Genomic DNA, 16684 nt, shown 5'->3' with positions numbered 1-16684 from the left:
TAATTTCATACTGTAAAATATCTGTTACCGCAATATGTTGTGAACTTACGATTCCCCCCACATATAATAGTACTGCGACCCCCTTCTATTAGGTTGGAACTCCAGTTCGACAGACTTGGTACCTTACAAAGGGGCCCGGCATGGCCTAGCGCGTTAAGGCGTGTACTTCGTAATTTGAGGGTCGCGGGTTCGCGCCCGTGTCGCGCCAAACATGTTCGCCCTCCCAGCCGTGGGGGCGTTATAATGTTACGGTCAATCCCACTTTTCGTTGGTAAAAGAGTAGCCCAAGAGTTGGCGGTGGGTGGTGATGACTAGCTGCCTTCCCTCTAGTCTTACACTGCTAAATTAGGGACGGCTAGCACAGATAGCCCTCGAGTAGCTTTGTGCGAAATTCCAAAAACAAACAAACCTTACAAATATTGTGGTTACGTTTGGGGAGAAGCCGTAGGACTTCTATACATCTGTCTTTCATTATCAGGCAGACTGTGTGTGTGTGTGTGTGTGTGTGTGTATCTTCAGAGACTTCTAGTGGGAGGGAATGAAATAATTGGGAACATCTGGATAAGGCACTTTTTTTTTTTTCTCAAATTTCGGTGTGTTTAGTGAACAAGTCTTGTGTAAAATGTATGGATTAAATATTATCTTACCTTGCTGTTGATAGCATTTATAACTACCTTTTTGGGGAATTGTAGAAATCGAAGATTTTAAGAAAATCCTGAATGTAAAAGCAGTATGTATCTTCAGTGATGACGAGAAACCCACTTGTTGAGAAATTTATATGCAAAAACGGCTCGTTTGGGCTGAGAACCTGACGATGACCGAAGAAGGTCGAAACGTTGTTCGCTCTTCTATGTAAAAGTGTTTTCTCAGCCCAAACGAGCCGTTTTTGCATATAAGTATGTATCTTGTTAGGGAGTTAAGTTTAGGTTAGTTACATTTTTAAACACTACGTTTTTAATTAATGTAGTCCCTTTAGAGATTTCCAACAATTAGTGTATAATAGTATTCCAAACAGTTTTTTATCGTATTCACTGCCGACATACTGTTTAATTTTCAAATCTTTTTAATTATCTCTAACCCAATTCTTCCAGGCCCGGCATGGCCTGGTGGTTAAGGCACTCGATTCGTAATGCGAGTTTTCAGGGTTTAAATCCCCGTCACACCAAACATGTTTGCCCTTTTAGCCATGGGGACGTTATAATAGTGGTCAATTCCACTATTCGTTAGTAGATTAGCCCAAGAGTTTGCGGTGGATAGTGATGATTAGCTGCCTTCCCTCTAGTCTTGCACTACTAACTTAGGGAGGGCTAGCGCAGATAGCACTCGTGTAGCTTCTCGCAAAATTCAAACCAATACTTTTTCTTACAAAGCTTTAATTCGCAAATTTATCATCCTTTTCTGTCATTGAATTATTTAATGATAATTAATCCATATATGCTACACTATTATTACCGACTCTAAAATTAGTACAATAACTTCTCAAAACAAAAAATAAATTGGCTGGTGTTTGTGAATGTGCATGTCAATATAAAGCTACACGACTGGTTATGTTCTGTGCTCATTGCGGATTAGAAAAAACAATCTTTACCATTGTAATCTCGCTGAGCTACACGTCATTTTAGAAAGCTTGCATTATAGTATCAGTTAACTCAAATTTCTTTTTGCTTGGCTAGTACTGTTTTTTTTTTTTATACTCTAGTTACTTAGTTTCATTTCAACTGCAGTTTACCTTTTTTACAAGTATTCAGTGTTGCACCACAGCTTCAACCTGAACTGGTTCAAGCAAATATTTCGGAAACTTAAAACTATTAGGAATATTAGGAATACATATTGCTTGTGTTCAAATGTCAGCAACAGTCCAATTGGACTCCTAGGCAACACTCGCTCTTGAACAGATTATTTCACTGTTTTTAATTTAAGGAATGTATTCAATTCAAATACATAGTTTGTATAATTAAATAGCATAGGGTTTGGAGAAATTCTCCATATTTTAAATAACCTTATTTTGAAAACTATTCGCTTTCAAAAATTAGTTTAACGTTGTTTTCATTCTCTCTCAATAATAATAATATTGAAAATTTAAATAAGTGTGCAAAACATCGAAGGTTAATGAACACTATCCAGAACCAATTATCATTTATTCTGTTGCCAAGCCTTGGGAACGCAGCAACTAGTAAAAGTGCCTACGAATAGCGTTTTTACTGAAATTGTCCTCCAGTATATTTGTTTTTATTCAAGATTCGTAGGTATGTTTGAAGTGGTAAGGTAGAGTTTTTTTGGGTTTTTTCCTACACTCGAGTAGTTCTTGAAGAATAGAAGAATAATTCAAAACGTCTTGCAAAGTTTCGGTGCTAAAGTAATCCAAATACAACTGTATGCTGTAGTGTATTATATACATTTTCATGTAGAAAATGCAGTATTTTTATTCTTATATTTACTTTATTATTACTAAGACAACATTCAGCTACTTTAAGTAGCATGACTGGTATACTTATTAGTGGTAAAATATGAATAAGGAAAGATGTTTATCATTGATTGGGAAAACTCTTTCAACTGGAAGAAGAATAAGATGACAAACAAACTATCCCAAACTGAGTTTCGTAATACACCTAATTTTAATTATACCTCGACGTGTAACATACAACGAGACTTGAAATGGACTAGATAATCTGGGGTCTCGCGGGGAGCCATCTCATCGAAAAGACGACTTAAATACTTTTATATGATGGAATGTCTCGTTTGAGGTGATAAGTGCTTGTCAAAAGACCATATAAATCCAAACAAATGGAGACTTTCATAGGCGCCATGTAGACCTAAACCATTTCGCATGTTAATTATCTCTTTTACCCACTCCCTCTCACCCTACCCAGAAAGAGTACTCGACCTCTACGGATGTTTGTTCAGTTCAGAATTGTAGATATGAAGCAGTATCTGCACCCGTTTCAAGCGAGATCATGCTGAAACTAATTTAATTTTTTTCCTCCCAAATTTCCTCAGAAAACGCCCTTTCGTTTTCAAATTGTTGCTTGAAATATTGTCTTGGTTTTTCCCACTTGATGCTTTCAGTTCCGTTTTAAGATGTTAAAAAAAAATCTCAATACAAGTGCTATCTTACGCTTAATCCTCCAGTGGCTTGGCAGTACGTTTCGAAGTTTCTTCGCTAAAATTTGGGTTTCGATACCAGTGGTGGATGCAGCACAGATAGCCCGTTGTTTAGCTTTTTACTTAACAGTAAACAAACTGGCTCGTAGAGTAACTAATGCAACATGGAGCATCAATCACTTGCCTTTTTTTTTTTCCTTTTTTTTTTACCCTGCGAAGAATTTTACTGTCGGTTTCTCTTCTCCTAACTTTAGAATTTTTTTTTTTTTGATAAGATAAGTAGAAATAAAATCAATGTATGGCAGGCGCTTGGAAATGTACGTTTCCAGACCAAACCATACAAAAGTAACCAATCACGTTCCACGGTTGCACTGTACTATTTGTTTAAGCAAACAACTATGTATAGTAGCTTAGCAACTGTTCTCTAATAGGGTGCAGAAACTCTTTCTACTTTATACTATGTATTTATTTATACATAAGTGCATAGTAATGTGATGAATTTCTTTTTCTAGCACATCTTAAAGTATTTTAATGTTAGTATGTAAGCCTACTTACGAACAAACTTAAATATTAAGCATTGAAAAGAAAAACTCGGTCATGACAATTTGGCACCCGTCAGTCTTGATGAGGACATGAAGAAACCATTACGATAAAAAGTTTTGCAGTTTACGTTTTCCTAAGTTTGAGCAATAGCTTCCTTCATGCTGACATCGAGTGGTGTAGGATATCTTAGGACATTTTTCTATGACAGTTCTTTTACCATCCTTTACCATGTTCAAGCCTTCCTTATGATAAAAAAATTGATGGAAATTATTTGGTTAGAACAAATATTGTAGTATATAATCATTTTAATTATGAAATATTTTTGTTACATAAATACAAGGTGATTACAATGTAGTAACTATTGAACAAATTGTAAAAGACTATTTTCAGAGGGCTAGTTGGGCTGTTGAAAGTGACATTTTTATTTATTAAGTTTAATATTATTACTTTTGAAAGTAAAAGCGTGAAAATACAGTTTACACCAATGTATCCGAATTATTCTCCTAATCAAAGATTTTGATTGGAATTTCATTAGTGGTCGGCTTCTATTGGGAAAGTTTGAACACGTACAATCCTTATTTACATCCCTATTCCCTGTCTTGACGTTTTTGCAGCGACAATTATCAAAAATAGTTTAAAATTGTTTTATCTAACTACTAGGTTACAATCTTTAGATTATTATACTTACTCCCCCACTCCCTTCACATTCTTTTAAACGGAAAAAAACTGTTCGTTTGCTTCAAATTTGAACAATTTTAGTGGCAGGTTTTTAAGGCTGTGTAGGCCCTACATCCTATGTAATTTTGCATAAAATAAAATTCATTTGGTCCTCATTAAGACAATAAGTTCCTGGGGCTAAGCCCCCTCTAGCTCCTACGTAAATATGCCACTGTTCGAGTCTTAAGATTTGAAATAATGATAAACTACAAGGTTTGAGTGAATGCTTATTATATAAGAATATCTGCTATTGCGTGAAGCATTTAGACTTCAGTTTAGGTAAGAGTACGCGTCAAAATCATTATCGAGTTCTACACTACGTGATCGTGACCTTTTATTGAAGTATGTATGGACGATTTTGAAAATAAAATTAGTGGCTTATAGAATAATAAATCGTCTAGTCAATTGTATTCTAAAGTAACTGAACCATTCTATATGGACTTTAACGAAAACAGAATTAAAGTTCTAGATACAACTGGTAACTAACAGTGTAAGCAACATTTGTATGTTTTGATTTGTTTTAATGAATTTTTAAAACAAGCGAAGTGTTTTATTGTAGGCTAGAATTGTTTATTCAGTGTTACGCTGATTGATCTGTACTGTGTAGTGTACAAGGGCAACATTAGTTACATGATTTAAATCATGCTGTAGAAGGTGCTGCTAAAGAATTCACGCAGATAGTGTAATCAGGAGACTGGCTTGGGTGCGTTTTAAAAATCTTCATAGTAACGTATTAATCATAGCGGGGGGGGGAGGAAATGAGAACCGGAGATTTCTAAATCTGTGTCCATTTCGTGTGGCTCTCATCTCGCAAAACATAAATTTCCAACAAATAAGATGAAGTAAACAAACTCTTCAACTTTGAACCAAACAATACGAGTTTGGTATCTGTCTGCGAGACGTGACTACGCTGAACATTATTTACACCTTTGGCTATGAGCACTTTAGAAAAGTGACACTTCCGTTATTTTGTTCAAAGAGGCAAAGTCCTTTTTGACGAATTTTGCTGATTGGCTGCTTCTCTCTGGTCGCTACTTCAAAACTATGGGACTGTTTACATTTGTTTTCACTACTAAGTTTTTAGGGATATGTATCGTATAACCTACAGTATTGGACTACTTTTTAAATAATTTTTTTAAATTATTGCACCGTTCTACTGGCAATTTTCCTGCAGAAGGGGAAACGGAATCGCGAATTGACCACCCACCCCCCTTTATGTTTTGGCTTGAAGAAAATTATGGTGTCTAACATAACTTAGATGAAACATTTAAACACAAACTAGAATTTAATTTGACGGTATCTGTAACCTGTTTGATAAGCATGTTCTGCTTTCTAACTAAAACTTTTCACGCAGGGCCACTTGAACACCTGCAAGTATGATGCCGTTCCATGTACCAATCAGTGCGCCGCCATGATACCGAGAGTGTTAATGAAGGACCACTTGTTCTACACTTGTCCCAAGCGAAGAACCATGTGCAAGTTCTGTAACAAGGAATTCACAGGAGAGATGTTAGAAGTAAGTTATCATAGCGAAGTAGTCACCATAGATATAGCTCTTAAATTTGATAAGAAGTCTTGCAGTTTAAATGGTTTGTTTGTCTATTTGTGGACAAGTGTACAACAGACTATTCTGTACTCACCACCGGTATCGAAATACAAATATTAGTTTTATAAGCCTTTAAAGATATCATTGAACCATGGGAGGACATATAAACAGAATCGGCTTTGTCTTGGGCATTGAACTCCGTAGGTCAAACGATCTACAAAATATTGTCTCCCAGTAGTTTCGCTCCATATGATTTTATATACCTTTTTTCACACACACACACACACACACACACACACACACACACACACACACACACACACGGTAGTACGTTACAAAATGCAATATATTCATCTGCTCTTTTAAATTTTTCTTCGAACTGGTTTGGCTGAAAGCTCTACCATATTCTATCCAATAACCAGTGATAAGCTTCTGCATTTTGTTTTCACTTAACGTTAAGTTTTGCACTTGATGCAGGGTTAACTCTCGAATACCCGAGAAGGCATATCCTACAAACCTATTAAATATTATTTTGTCTTGCACTAACAATGAATATTTTGTTAAACCTAGCTTAATATCAACTTAAAATGCTAATCCGTTCCTCTCAATATTTCTACACCTTTCTTTTATAATAAGATAAAACCACTGTACCGTCGGGGTATACATTTTTATAATGAATTATCTAGTTGGTTGGCATGATGCAACAAGAAACATCTCTAGCGGTCGCTGACTTCGGGGAAAACAAACACTATATTCTCCTGGCCTCTAATCTTGATATTTTTGTGACGAGAGCAATAAGCACATGTGAAATATGAACAGAGCTAATGTGCAGTGACACTCGTGTTTGTGAAACTGAAAATGGCGTGTCCAATAAATTTGTTAGAGATCAAGTGCAACATGTGCAAAATCCCTATAAATGTGACGTTCTCGGCTTCCATAGCTCAGTGTTAAGCCACCGATACGCAATACAGTTATGCAAAGACTGACTGAAGCACAACGCAACAACGCCATTGGTCGCTTGGAAGCAGGCGAATCTCGATCAGATGTTGCCAGAGCTGTGAATATCCACCCAAGCACCATCACAAGGCTATGGAATCGTCACCAACAACATGGATCAACTTGTGACCGTCAACGATCTGGCAGACCTCGTGTGACCACGCCCACACAAGATCGCAACATCCGGTTACGTCACCTTCGGGATAGGACCACCCTGCGACATCTACTGCCTCAACCATATCAGGGCTGCGTAGGATTTCCGATCAGACCGTACGCAACCGTCGACGAGATTCTTAGGCTCCATGTGCAACCCATCATGGTGAACGTCAACGACGTTTATCAACATGATAACGCCCGTCCTCACACAGCCCGACTCACCACTGTCTTCTTGACGCCACAACATCAACGTTCTTCCCTGGCTCTCCAGATTACCAAATTTTTAAACCCCATCGAACATCTTTGGGACGAGTTGGACCGACGTCTGTGACGGCGACAACCTTAACCGCAGACTCTACCTCAGCTTGCAGCAGCTTTGCAGGCTGAATGGACAGCCATTCCACTGGATGTGATTCGTCATCTCATCGCTTCCATGGGCAGGAGATGCCAAGCAGTTATTGACGTTCACGGGGGGCATACTCGTTATTGACGTTGACTGACGTTAAACTTCACCTAGTGAGCGTGAACTTTTCCTTTGCAGACTTTGGATGTTCAGCAGTGAATGTGCAAAGCTTCACACATGTCATACAGAACTACCCGGAATAAATTTGTTAACAATGTCTCAAAGTTTGCCTTTTGCGTTTCTTTTTTTGAAGAGTATATGTAAATATTACGTACTTGCTAGAATGGATATTTGTGGAGGGGGGAGGTATGACCGATCGCACCTCTTCCTTAAATTGTACACAACTATTTATAAAGCGTGTATTATAATTTAAAGTACGTACCTAATATATAACACTTTTGTTAGAAACTGGTTTTGACAACGTAGGGAGTCGAACTCTTAAAGGTAGGAAAATCCCTCCCATCCTATCTGTATATTCCATATTTTCTCTAATACTTTGAACAGATTTACATCTCTTAAGCTAAATATTATGATAGACGGTGTAGTCCTGTCTCGGAGCGACTTCTGAAGTTCCAAAAAGATTTCTTTTGATATCCTAAATCCTAGGCTGGATTTAGCCTATCGCTAAATACATTTCGCTATTGTTAAAAAACAAATAGGCACTCTTGCCTACTGAGATTCAAACCTGTTTTGTTAGGAGCGGTTAGGCTACAAATACTGTAGTCATCAAAGATGAGTGATGGATGTTATCATTTCTGGGCATGAGATTACGAGAATTGTTATTGTAACATTTACATGTAGCCTTGTAAACTTGTTGGTTTGTTTTGTCCCACGGTAAACTTCCCAGAGGTACCAAAATAAGATGATCGATCGTTTTGGTTGTGAAGAGGATACGTTTTTTGTTTTGTTTTTCCCACAGATATTTTTTTTTTAGTACAGGATCATTATGTTTAAGTATTATACTTCTTAATCGCTTATTTTCTTTTTTATTGGAAACGAGCAAAGACAACTATTTAAAAATGCCATTAGACTTAAACCTTAGGTATAAAATGATTCGGTTATGATTAGTTCTAATGTTGCAATGTGACGTTACTGTCAAATTGAATGGTAAAATGCTTTCATGCTATTAAGTGTTAGCATTACCCCTATCTTAATATCCAATATCTGATAGTCCTATGCTTTTGATTAGTTTTTATGCACTGTTAATAGATGACAAACATTTTAAACCGCTACGTCCAAGGTGACTGACATAACTGGGAACAGGACCCCATGGATCATTTTAGCCTCGGGCTTTCATACTTGTTAATCCTGCTTTATTATCTCTAAGAGTGTTTCAGTTTGCGCAACGATGTGAGGAAATATTTCTGCGTAACACCGGCGTACTTTTCTAAGTTTTTGTTGATCTAGGCCGCAGTGGTTCTTAACCTTTTTCATCGTCTTACCCCCTGAGACTCTCCAGGGTATTATCGTGACCCGTACAATAATTTTTGTAATGGCGAACTTTACGTAAAGATAGAATTGATATTGTTTTGCAGCCATAAGTACATCAAAGCGAGGAGCAGTGCTCGACAGACAACACCTCGTGTCAGCGTCAATCACAAGCCTATTGCGTGCCGGTGTTTTCAGAGCCATCATTACTGAAAATCCAGCTTTGCAACGATAGGCCTGATAGGTCGAGGGGGACTGGATCAGTGCACGCATCGAAAGAAGAGGATAACCGTTCTTCAGTTTTGCACAAAATGTAGGAAGCTCTTGTACAGGAAAATCGACTTTCATCTGAGTATCCTCTCGAATTTGAAGAAATTCTACCTTGGCAGCAACATCAGTATCACTGATGGTACTCTCCTTCACTGAAAAGGGTCTGAAGGATCCACACATCAGTACAGCGGTCACCCAATCCTGGGAAGTAACTTTCGACGGCGTCACTGCCAGAAGATGAGTTGATCACGGAAACTGCATTCAGCTTCTGGTATAGTTGTCATCTGAGGGAAGAATGTTGTCACCGTCCTGAACTTGTTTCTGATATAGTTTTAATCTTACACTTGAATGCTGCCACTTTGTCACGAACTGTGTACAAGATTTCCTTGGTGTGAAATGTTCAGGGAATTCACCTCGGAGAAGAAATCGGACAGGTAAGCAACCTTTGTAACGAAATGGTCATCTTGCATCTTTTCATGAAGAAGATTCTCTTTCGAGGTATGACCTTGTTCCAACAGCATCGTTATTTCCTCTCGAAGTTGTAGCACCCGATTCAGAACCTTGCCACGTGAGAGTCTACCTCCGTGTGAAACAAAAGTCAGCGCCCATTTCTTCACAGAGCACTTTAAAAACTCTTGAAGTTGTTGCGCTCCCTTGAATATGGTTCACAACCTTCACAACGTATGTGAGCACTTGAAGTTCAAGTGGGAGAGTCTTCATCGCCAAAGCATAACAATGAATCATGCAATGAGTGAACGAGACATGCGGAGCGACATTCTTCACGAAGGCTTTGAAGCTGGATTTGCGAACAATCATGGAAGAAGCCCCATCTGTACAGAGACCAACAAGTGCTTCCAAACTCAGCCCATGTTTAAGGAGAAAAGTTTCTAGGATTTTGAAAATGTCTTCTCCATGAGTTGTTGTGGCCACTGGCTCGGAGAACAAGTACTCCTCCTTAACTTCTCTGTCAAGATAGCGAACATAAACAATGAGTTGAGAACACGAGGCAACATCTGTCGACTCATCCAGTTGCAATGAATACACAGGATTACTCTTCACGGCAGTCACAACTTGCAGCAGAATATCCTCACTCATGTCCGAGATCCGACTTCTGACTGTGTCATTCGATAGGGAAATTGCCATCAACTGGTGTGCCTGCTGTTTTCCAAGAACTACCTTTTGTTGCTTCCAGAATGCAAGGCTTAATCAGATCTTCACCAATGGTATGAGGCTTCTTGGTCTGCGCAATTTTTAGAGCAATTCTGTATAAAGCCTTCAACGCTGCTTTGTTCTGACGAGCGAAGTGACCAGTGGAGTCCATTTAGAAAAGCTTCTTTTCACTTGAAATAGTCCAAGCTTTTGTCCACCAGTTGGCTGTGAAGAGACTCGAAATGCACCTTCAGTTTGCTTGGCTTCATACTTTCATGACTGAAAACCTTTCCGCAAAAGACGCATTGCGGCTTGACCACAGTTTTGAACCATACTTGTGAAACCCATCTTGAGAAAGGCTTCATTGTGTGTACGTTTCTTTGTAGACATATTGCGAACAGAAAACAGAAGTGTATCTGCAAAGAAAATAAAATTTCGTTTCAGAAACAAGCATCTCGACACTGTTCAACTGCCGCACTTCAGCGTTTTTCTCATTGGTGGGCAGTTACAGGCACTTGCCACAAAAACTACAAACTGCTCCGTGATTTCTCCAATAATTCCCAAACCTTCCGTGGCCCCCCGAGAAACTTCAAACGACCCCCATGTTAAGAATCACTGATCTAGGGTAAAAGCAATCGTTCTATTATACCGGTAAATGATGAGATTAATCGTGAGAGTAATAAACTGGTCAAGTAATAACTTGGTGTCTTAACATCCTAGGGTCACATGGGCAGCTGTCAGTATGAGCCCATATTTTGTGAGAACAAATGCGGACTGAAGATTCACCGCAGATTCGTCGCCAATCACAGGATGAATGAATGTGCAAAAAGGCTTGTGGCTTGCCGATACTGTCAAAAGGAATTTGTTTACGATACATTACAGGTTAGTGTTAATTTCAGCGTAGGTTAATTTGGAAGTGATTAAACAAAAGGCCTACTATTATAAACAAAATTTAATAAATGGACTGAGTTTTTCTTTCTTTACCTTGTTTACAGAATCATACAGCCAAATGCCCCAGATATCCTCTGCCTTGTCCCAACTGCTGTGAACAATCTAAGATTCCAAGTGAAGACATGGAATCTCACCTCAAGGAAGAATGCCATTCTGTTATACTCCATTGTATGTTTAGAGATATGGGTTGTATGTTTAAGGTAAATTTCTAACATCGTCTCTTCCTCAAAGATTTTTAAATGGTGCTTGTGTTCCTCGACTTTCCAAAATCGAGCATTTTTGGAGAATGTAATGTATAATGGGGAAAGGATGTAAATCGAAAACATTTCTAATTTTAAAGGTAAAACAATTTGGGATAGGTTCCTTCCCTAAAAATAATGCTGTTACAGTTAATGAAGTCTTTGTTTTATGTTTTTGTTAACAAAATACAAAACAAAATGTAGTGTACTGTACTTGTGAAGATGTATTTGTTGCTTTACTTGTCGATATGATGAAAGGAGAGTCTACAGATATTACTGGTTAGCTTTAGAAGTCAAAATTTTCATAAGAATTTTACTTAAATGTTCTTTATAGCGAAAATCTGAACGCAAGTCAAAAAACATGCCCATAATATAAACTACACTAAAAAAACCTAAACCGAGGAATACCTGTTTCACACCAAATGTGTGGGGGGTACAAGTTTTTAAGATGAACACTTTTGCTAAAATTTCAAAAAATAATAATTTAAATTTAGGGTAATTGTTGTATAACGAATTTCAAACTTTATACCAACATTAAATAGATATGAGGTAAAGATTTTTTTTTTCGCTGCAATTTCTGCACGTAAGCCTATTTGTCTTGTATATGTCGCTACTGCTAACGTGTTATGCAGAATATAGGCCCAGTTTGTTAAAAAGGATAATACCTTCACTAATTGACGTATCTACATTAAGCGCTTAATACCCCTAACTTCGGTATAGAATTTGTCTGAAATGCTAGAAAAGTTTCTGATGTTGTCCTTCGCGTAATGCAGTATTCCTCGAATAGGTGCGCAGTTCCTTTAATTGTGTTTCTAGAACTCTTACTGTCCTTCTATCAAGAGACTCGACAGTTCAACTGTCATTAACTGAAATCTTGTACTATTTGATATGAACACGTTCATGTTATGAGTTTGAGCAAAATGTTTGTAATTAGGCCCAAATGAAACATTTCACTATGCTGGAAAAATTATATTGTCATTTGCATTTATGTCAACGTCCTTGACAACTGGGCAACATTCATGCAACTTATTGATCGACTTTTCAAATGTTTCACACCACGAGATTATCTCTCTGCCATTCGCATATTTAATGCTATGGGTAGAATGATAGTTATTGCAACTTCAGTGGTTGGAAATGTAGACCTAAACATTTTTTAGTATTACATTAGAAGGGAGTATGTTGTGAAATTCAGTTAAGGTAACATACCTTTTTAATACTGACGTTTCGGGCTGTAGTCTGGTATTGAAGTTTAATCATCCTCTAATATAAATACTACTGAAGATTCAAGGTTCTGGTAATGATTTTAATTTTTGACATTGTTTTAGTTTTAACCTTTTTATCTTGGTGTAAAATCACTTGTAAAGTTTCTTCAGTATTCTTAAGTGGCTTAGCTTTTAAGAGATTTTCATTTCGTGATATAAGTTTGTTTTTTAACAGGGACTACGCTCTGCTCTTGAACAGCACATGGAAGAAAGCACCAATCCGCATCTCGTTTTAATGATTGATTTGGTTTTAAGGCAACAACACCAGATTTCCACACTTCAGAATGCTCTTCAGAACTTGACTCTCAACACTTCTGGTGTCTTGATCTGGAAGATTGCTGATTATGCTCACAAAATGGCTGAAGCTAAGTCAAAAGAGGGATATGAACTGTGCAGTGCTCCATTTTACACTAGCCAATACGGATATAAACTGATGGCAACACTTTTCCTAAATGGTAATGGTGCTGGAGAAGGCAGCCACGCGTCTGTGTATATCAAAATTTTGCCTGGAGAGTATGATTCTCTTCTCACCTGGCCTTTCTCCCACACTGTTTCTTTTACTCTCTATGACCAGGTTGTATCTCAAGAAAAACCTTGCCACGTCGTTGAAAGTTTTGATCCAGACCCTTCTTGGAAGAACTTTCAGAGGCCTAGCAAAGAACCAAATAGCTTAGGATTTGGATTTTCGAGATTTGTATCACACGAAAACCTAACGAAACAAAGTTACGTAAGAGATAACACCATTTTTATAAAAGTCCAAGTTCACTCAAGTAAAATCATCACAGTATGAATGTTCAACCAGACAAGAGTGTTGTGATATGTTTGTATAAAGACTGACACGGTTTCTGATATTTTGTTAATAACTTTCGTTATCCAAATAGTCAATGGTACGAATGCAGTAGAAATATGATCAGTGTTTGATTAATGTTATAGGCTGAAAATTAAGTGTTACGAAACTGTCCTAAAAAAAAATCGATACATGTTTATTTGGCACAATTTTATTTTACCTAAGAAAATATTTTAGGATTTAAAAATCAATTGCACATTTTTAAGAAGCATTTTATCTTAACAGTCTATATGTTGATCTGTAACAAGAATGTTATGTCGGAACACTCAAAACGTCACGTAGTTTTGAATGTGCTAGTCAAATAATTGATTTTATTACCAGATTATATTAAGCTTGTGAATAACACTGCTTTCATTCACGAGTTGCAAATCAAAACACTTGCATACATAAAGTAATAAGATACTATTTGAGTGTACTAGTCAAAACGCAAATTTAGTGCCACATCATATTATAAGCTTAAAGAAATAATCCAGTTTTTGAAATATATTTCAGCTGCAGTAAAATAAGTTTTTTTTAGTTTTTTTATAAGCTTTAACATCGTAGTGTGTCAGTTAACATTTTAGGTTTATTCAAGTTTTAAGATAAGATGGCAAAACCTAAAACAGATGTGTACATCAAAACGTTTGAATTATAAATGTTATTGTTTTTTTATATTTACTTATCTTTGAGTTAATTAGCTTTATATTTAACAATTTTAATAAACAATTGTCATTGAGTATAGTTAACTTTCGTGTGTGTGGAGTTTTAAAATTTGTGGAATCGCTTATTGCTGGTACAAAAACACTTTATATATAAAGAAACTAACTAGCAACAGAATTACATAAAGCGGTTAACCTACCCCAGTCAATTTTGGGATAATGCTCAGTTTATATTTTCTCAAAACTGGAACGTCCAGTGCTTCCTGCTGTAAGTATTTTACATATTTTAATGGGAGGAGTTGCATTATTTAAAAACGTGAAGGTTATTAATGTTACAACATCAAAGGTGAAGGAGAAGTTTATTTAATGATCTTTTCTGTGTCCTTTGTGCAATATATAAAAAATATTTTGCATAAACCGACACTCGGGGTTCATCGAAATGTTTCAATGAAATTACTAAACATTTAAAATATGCGATATTTGCTGCTCTTGGATATTTAGATATCAAGTTGACCTTTGGAATAAGTAGAACTGGGTACATAACCATGTAACAGTTACAGAAGTGTTCCGTAAATGTTTTGGTTTAAAATATAATTTAGTAACGCGTTTATAGTGTAACTGATTTGGGAAAATTATTGCCTAGACTGTTGATATCGAGCAGTCTGTATTAAGTGTTAAACGTGTTTTTTTTTATTTTCACCGAAACATCTGAATATATTTTTTGCGTCATGATTTAAATACCTCGAATGTAAAATCAAATGTAAAGACCTTAAAGTTAAACCTAAGTTTAAAGTCAAGAATTTCTAATATAAAAGTATATACATATTTTTTAATTTATAAATAGTTGATATTTAAACTGTAAATGACCAAAAATAATAAAATGAATCGAAGTTAGGTTTACTTTAAATACTGGTAACAAAGCTGCAATCACAATTTTTTGAGGTTGATCATTTTCTCGATTCTGCTACAGTGGTCAGTCTCTACTGTTCCACGCTCTAAACTAAATTAAGGGCTATCTTTAAGTGTTATTATCATTTATATATTTTTTTTCTAAAATTAATTTAAATTTACTACTTCTACAATATCGGAAGGCAACTCCATTTCAAAGGCCAACCATCCTGTTGGGAAAAAAAACTATTTTTAGCTGACGATCACTCCTACTCTACTAAAACTTATACACGTGTACCCTAGTCCTACTATTCTCACTGTTAATTATGAAAAACAATGATGCATTAACAATATTAATTCTCCTTACAATCTTAGACATATCATTCAGACCGCATCTAGCTTCTCTTTCTTTCAAGACAGAAGTTAGATTTCCGCCCCCTTCTAATGACGACCCCCTCAACCTGAAGCGTCCCTCAGTGGCAAAGCAATATGTATGCTGTATCAAATTTATGTAATAAAGTAAATTGTGTGCATCAATCTTGTCGACAAACATAAATTTGATACATGTTAATATTTGAATAACTTTTAAATTTAAATTTTCCGGTTGTTTGAAATAGCATTACTAATAACCGTTATGGCAGACGACGATTTATATACACTGAAGTTGAATGGGTTATAATGTTCGAAATCTATAAACGTTCCTGGTCCAATTCTGTAGTTCTCCAATTAATGATGATTATAGCTATCTAGGCCTATAGAACAATGACTGTAGCTGTCCAATAATAATAACTGTCTCTCGGCTAGCAACTTTTTATAACCATCACTCGAGTTTGTAGAAATTTCAACAATGTTCTAGTGCACTTTCATAAAACAAATATTGTTGATTTTTACTCTCGAAAACCAAGTTTCGAAAATAGGCGAGACTTGCCCAATAACCAGTCAAAAATATACGTTACATGCAAAAAAGAAAACTAATGAAACAAATGTAGGTATTAAAATAAATACATAACTGTAAATCCGTTACAGCGGTGAGTACAACAGTTAGCCCATTGTATAGGTTTGTGCTCGACTACAAACAAACCAACCCAGGCACTATTCTAGTAACCCTTCTCTGATCCATTTCCAACAATTCGATGTCTTTCCTAAGGTAAGGACCCCTAAACTGGACCCAATATTCCAAATGGGGGCCTAACCAGTGCCTACACAATAATATAACTTCTTTAGACTTGTACTTAATATTTCTATATATACAACCTAAAATCCTATTTGCCCCTCCACTATGAACAGTAAACTGCTTCGATGGTTTTAGATACTGGTTGACTATTGCATTAAGATCCTTTTCTTTTATGGCACTCTTAGTTACTCCTATCCAAATTTACTTGATAATTCAAATTATTATATTCATGTGCAATGTCTTGCATTCATTATAATTAAAACCACTTTACCATTTATTTGTCCAACCCACTAAATGATATAAATCCTTTTGTAAAGCAGCAGCATTTTCTATACAACTAGTAACACCTAAGACCCTAATATCATTTGCAAATTT

The 16684-nt window shown here is 36.4% G+C and overlaps 1 protein-coding gene across 8 annotated transcripts in view; it reads left to right on the top strand.

Annotated features, from left to right (window-relative positions):
• LOC143253258 (TNF receptor-associated factor 4-like) overlaps positions 1-14334 on the top strand; it is a 38850-nt gene extending 24516 nt beyond the window's left edge. For 7 of the 8 annotated variants that reach the window (XM_076506818.1, XM_076506812.1, XM_076506813.1 and 4 more), the window contains 4 exons: positions 5717-5878; positions 11031-11192; positions 11306-11461; positions 12938-14334. In XM_076506818.1, the coding sequence (XP_076362933.1) occupies positions 5717-5878; positions 11031-11192; positions 11306-11461; positions 12938-13552 (1095 nt within the window). In that variant the 3' untranslated portion in view covers positions 13553-14334. The remainder of the gene's footprint in view (positions 1-5716; positions 5879-11030; positions 11193-11305; positions 11462-12937) is intronic. The other variant, XM_076506820.1, reaches the window with a different exon arrangement.
• Positions 14335-16684: the final 2350 nt, after the last annotated feature.

The sequence above is a fragment of the Tachypleus tridentatus genome, chromosome 6 (assembly GCF_004210375.1).
Source record: "Tachypleus tridentatus isolate NWPU-2018 chromosome 6, ASM421037v1, whole genome shotgun sequence".
Classification (NCBI taxonomy): domain Eukaryota; kingdom Metazoa; phylum Arthropoda; class Merostomata; order Xiphosura; family Limulidae; genus Tachypleus; species Tachypleus tridentatus.
The sequence above is the reverse complement of the archived record's forward strand: the minus strand, read 5'-3'. Positions and strand labels throughout refer to the sequence as shown.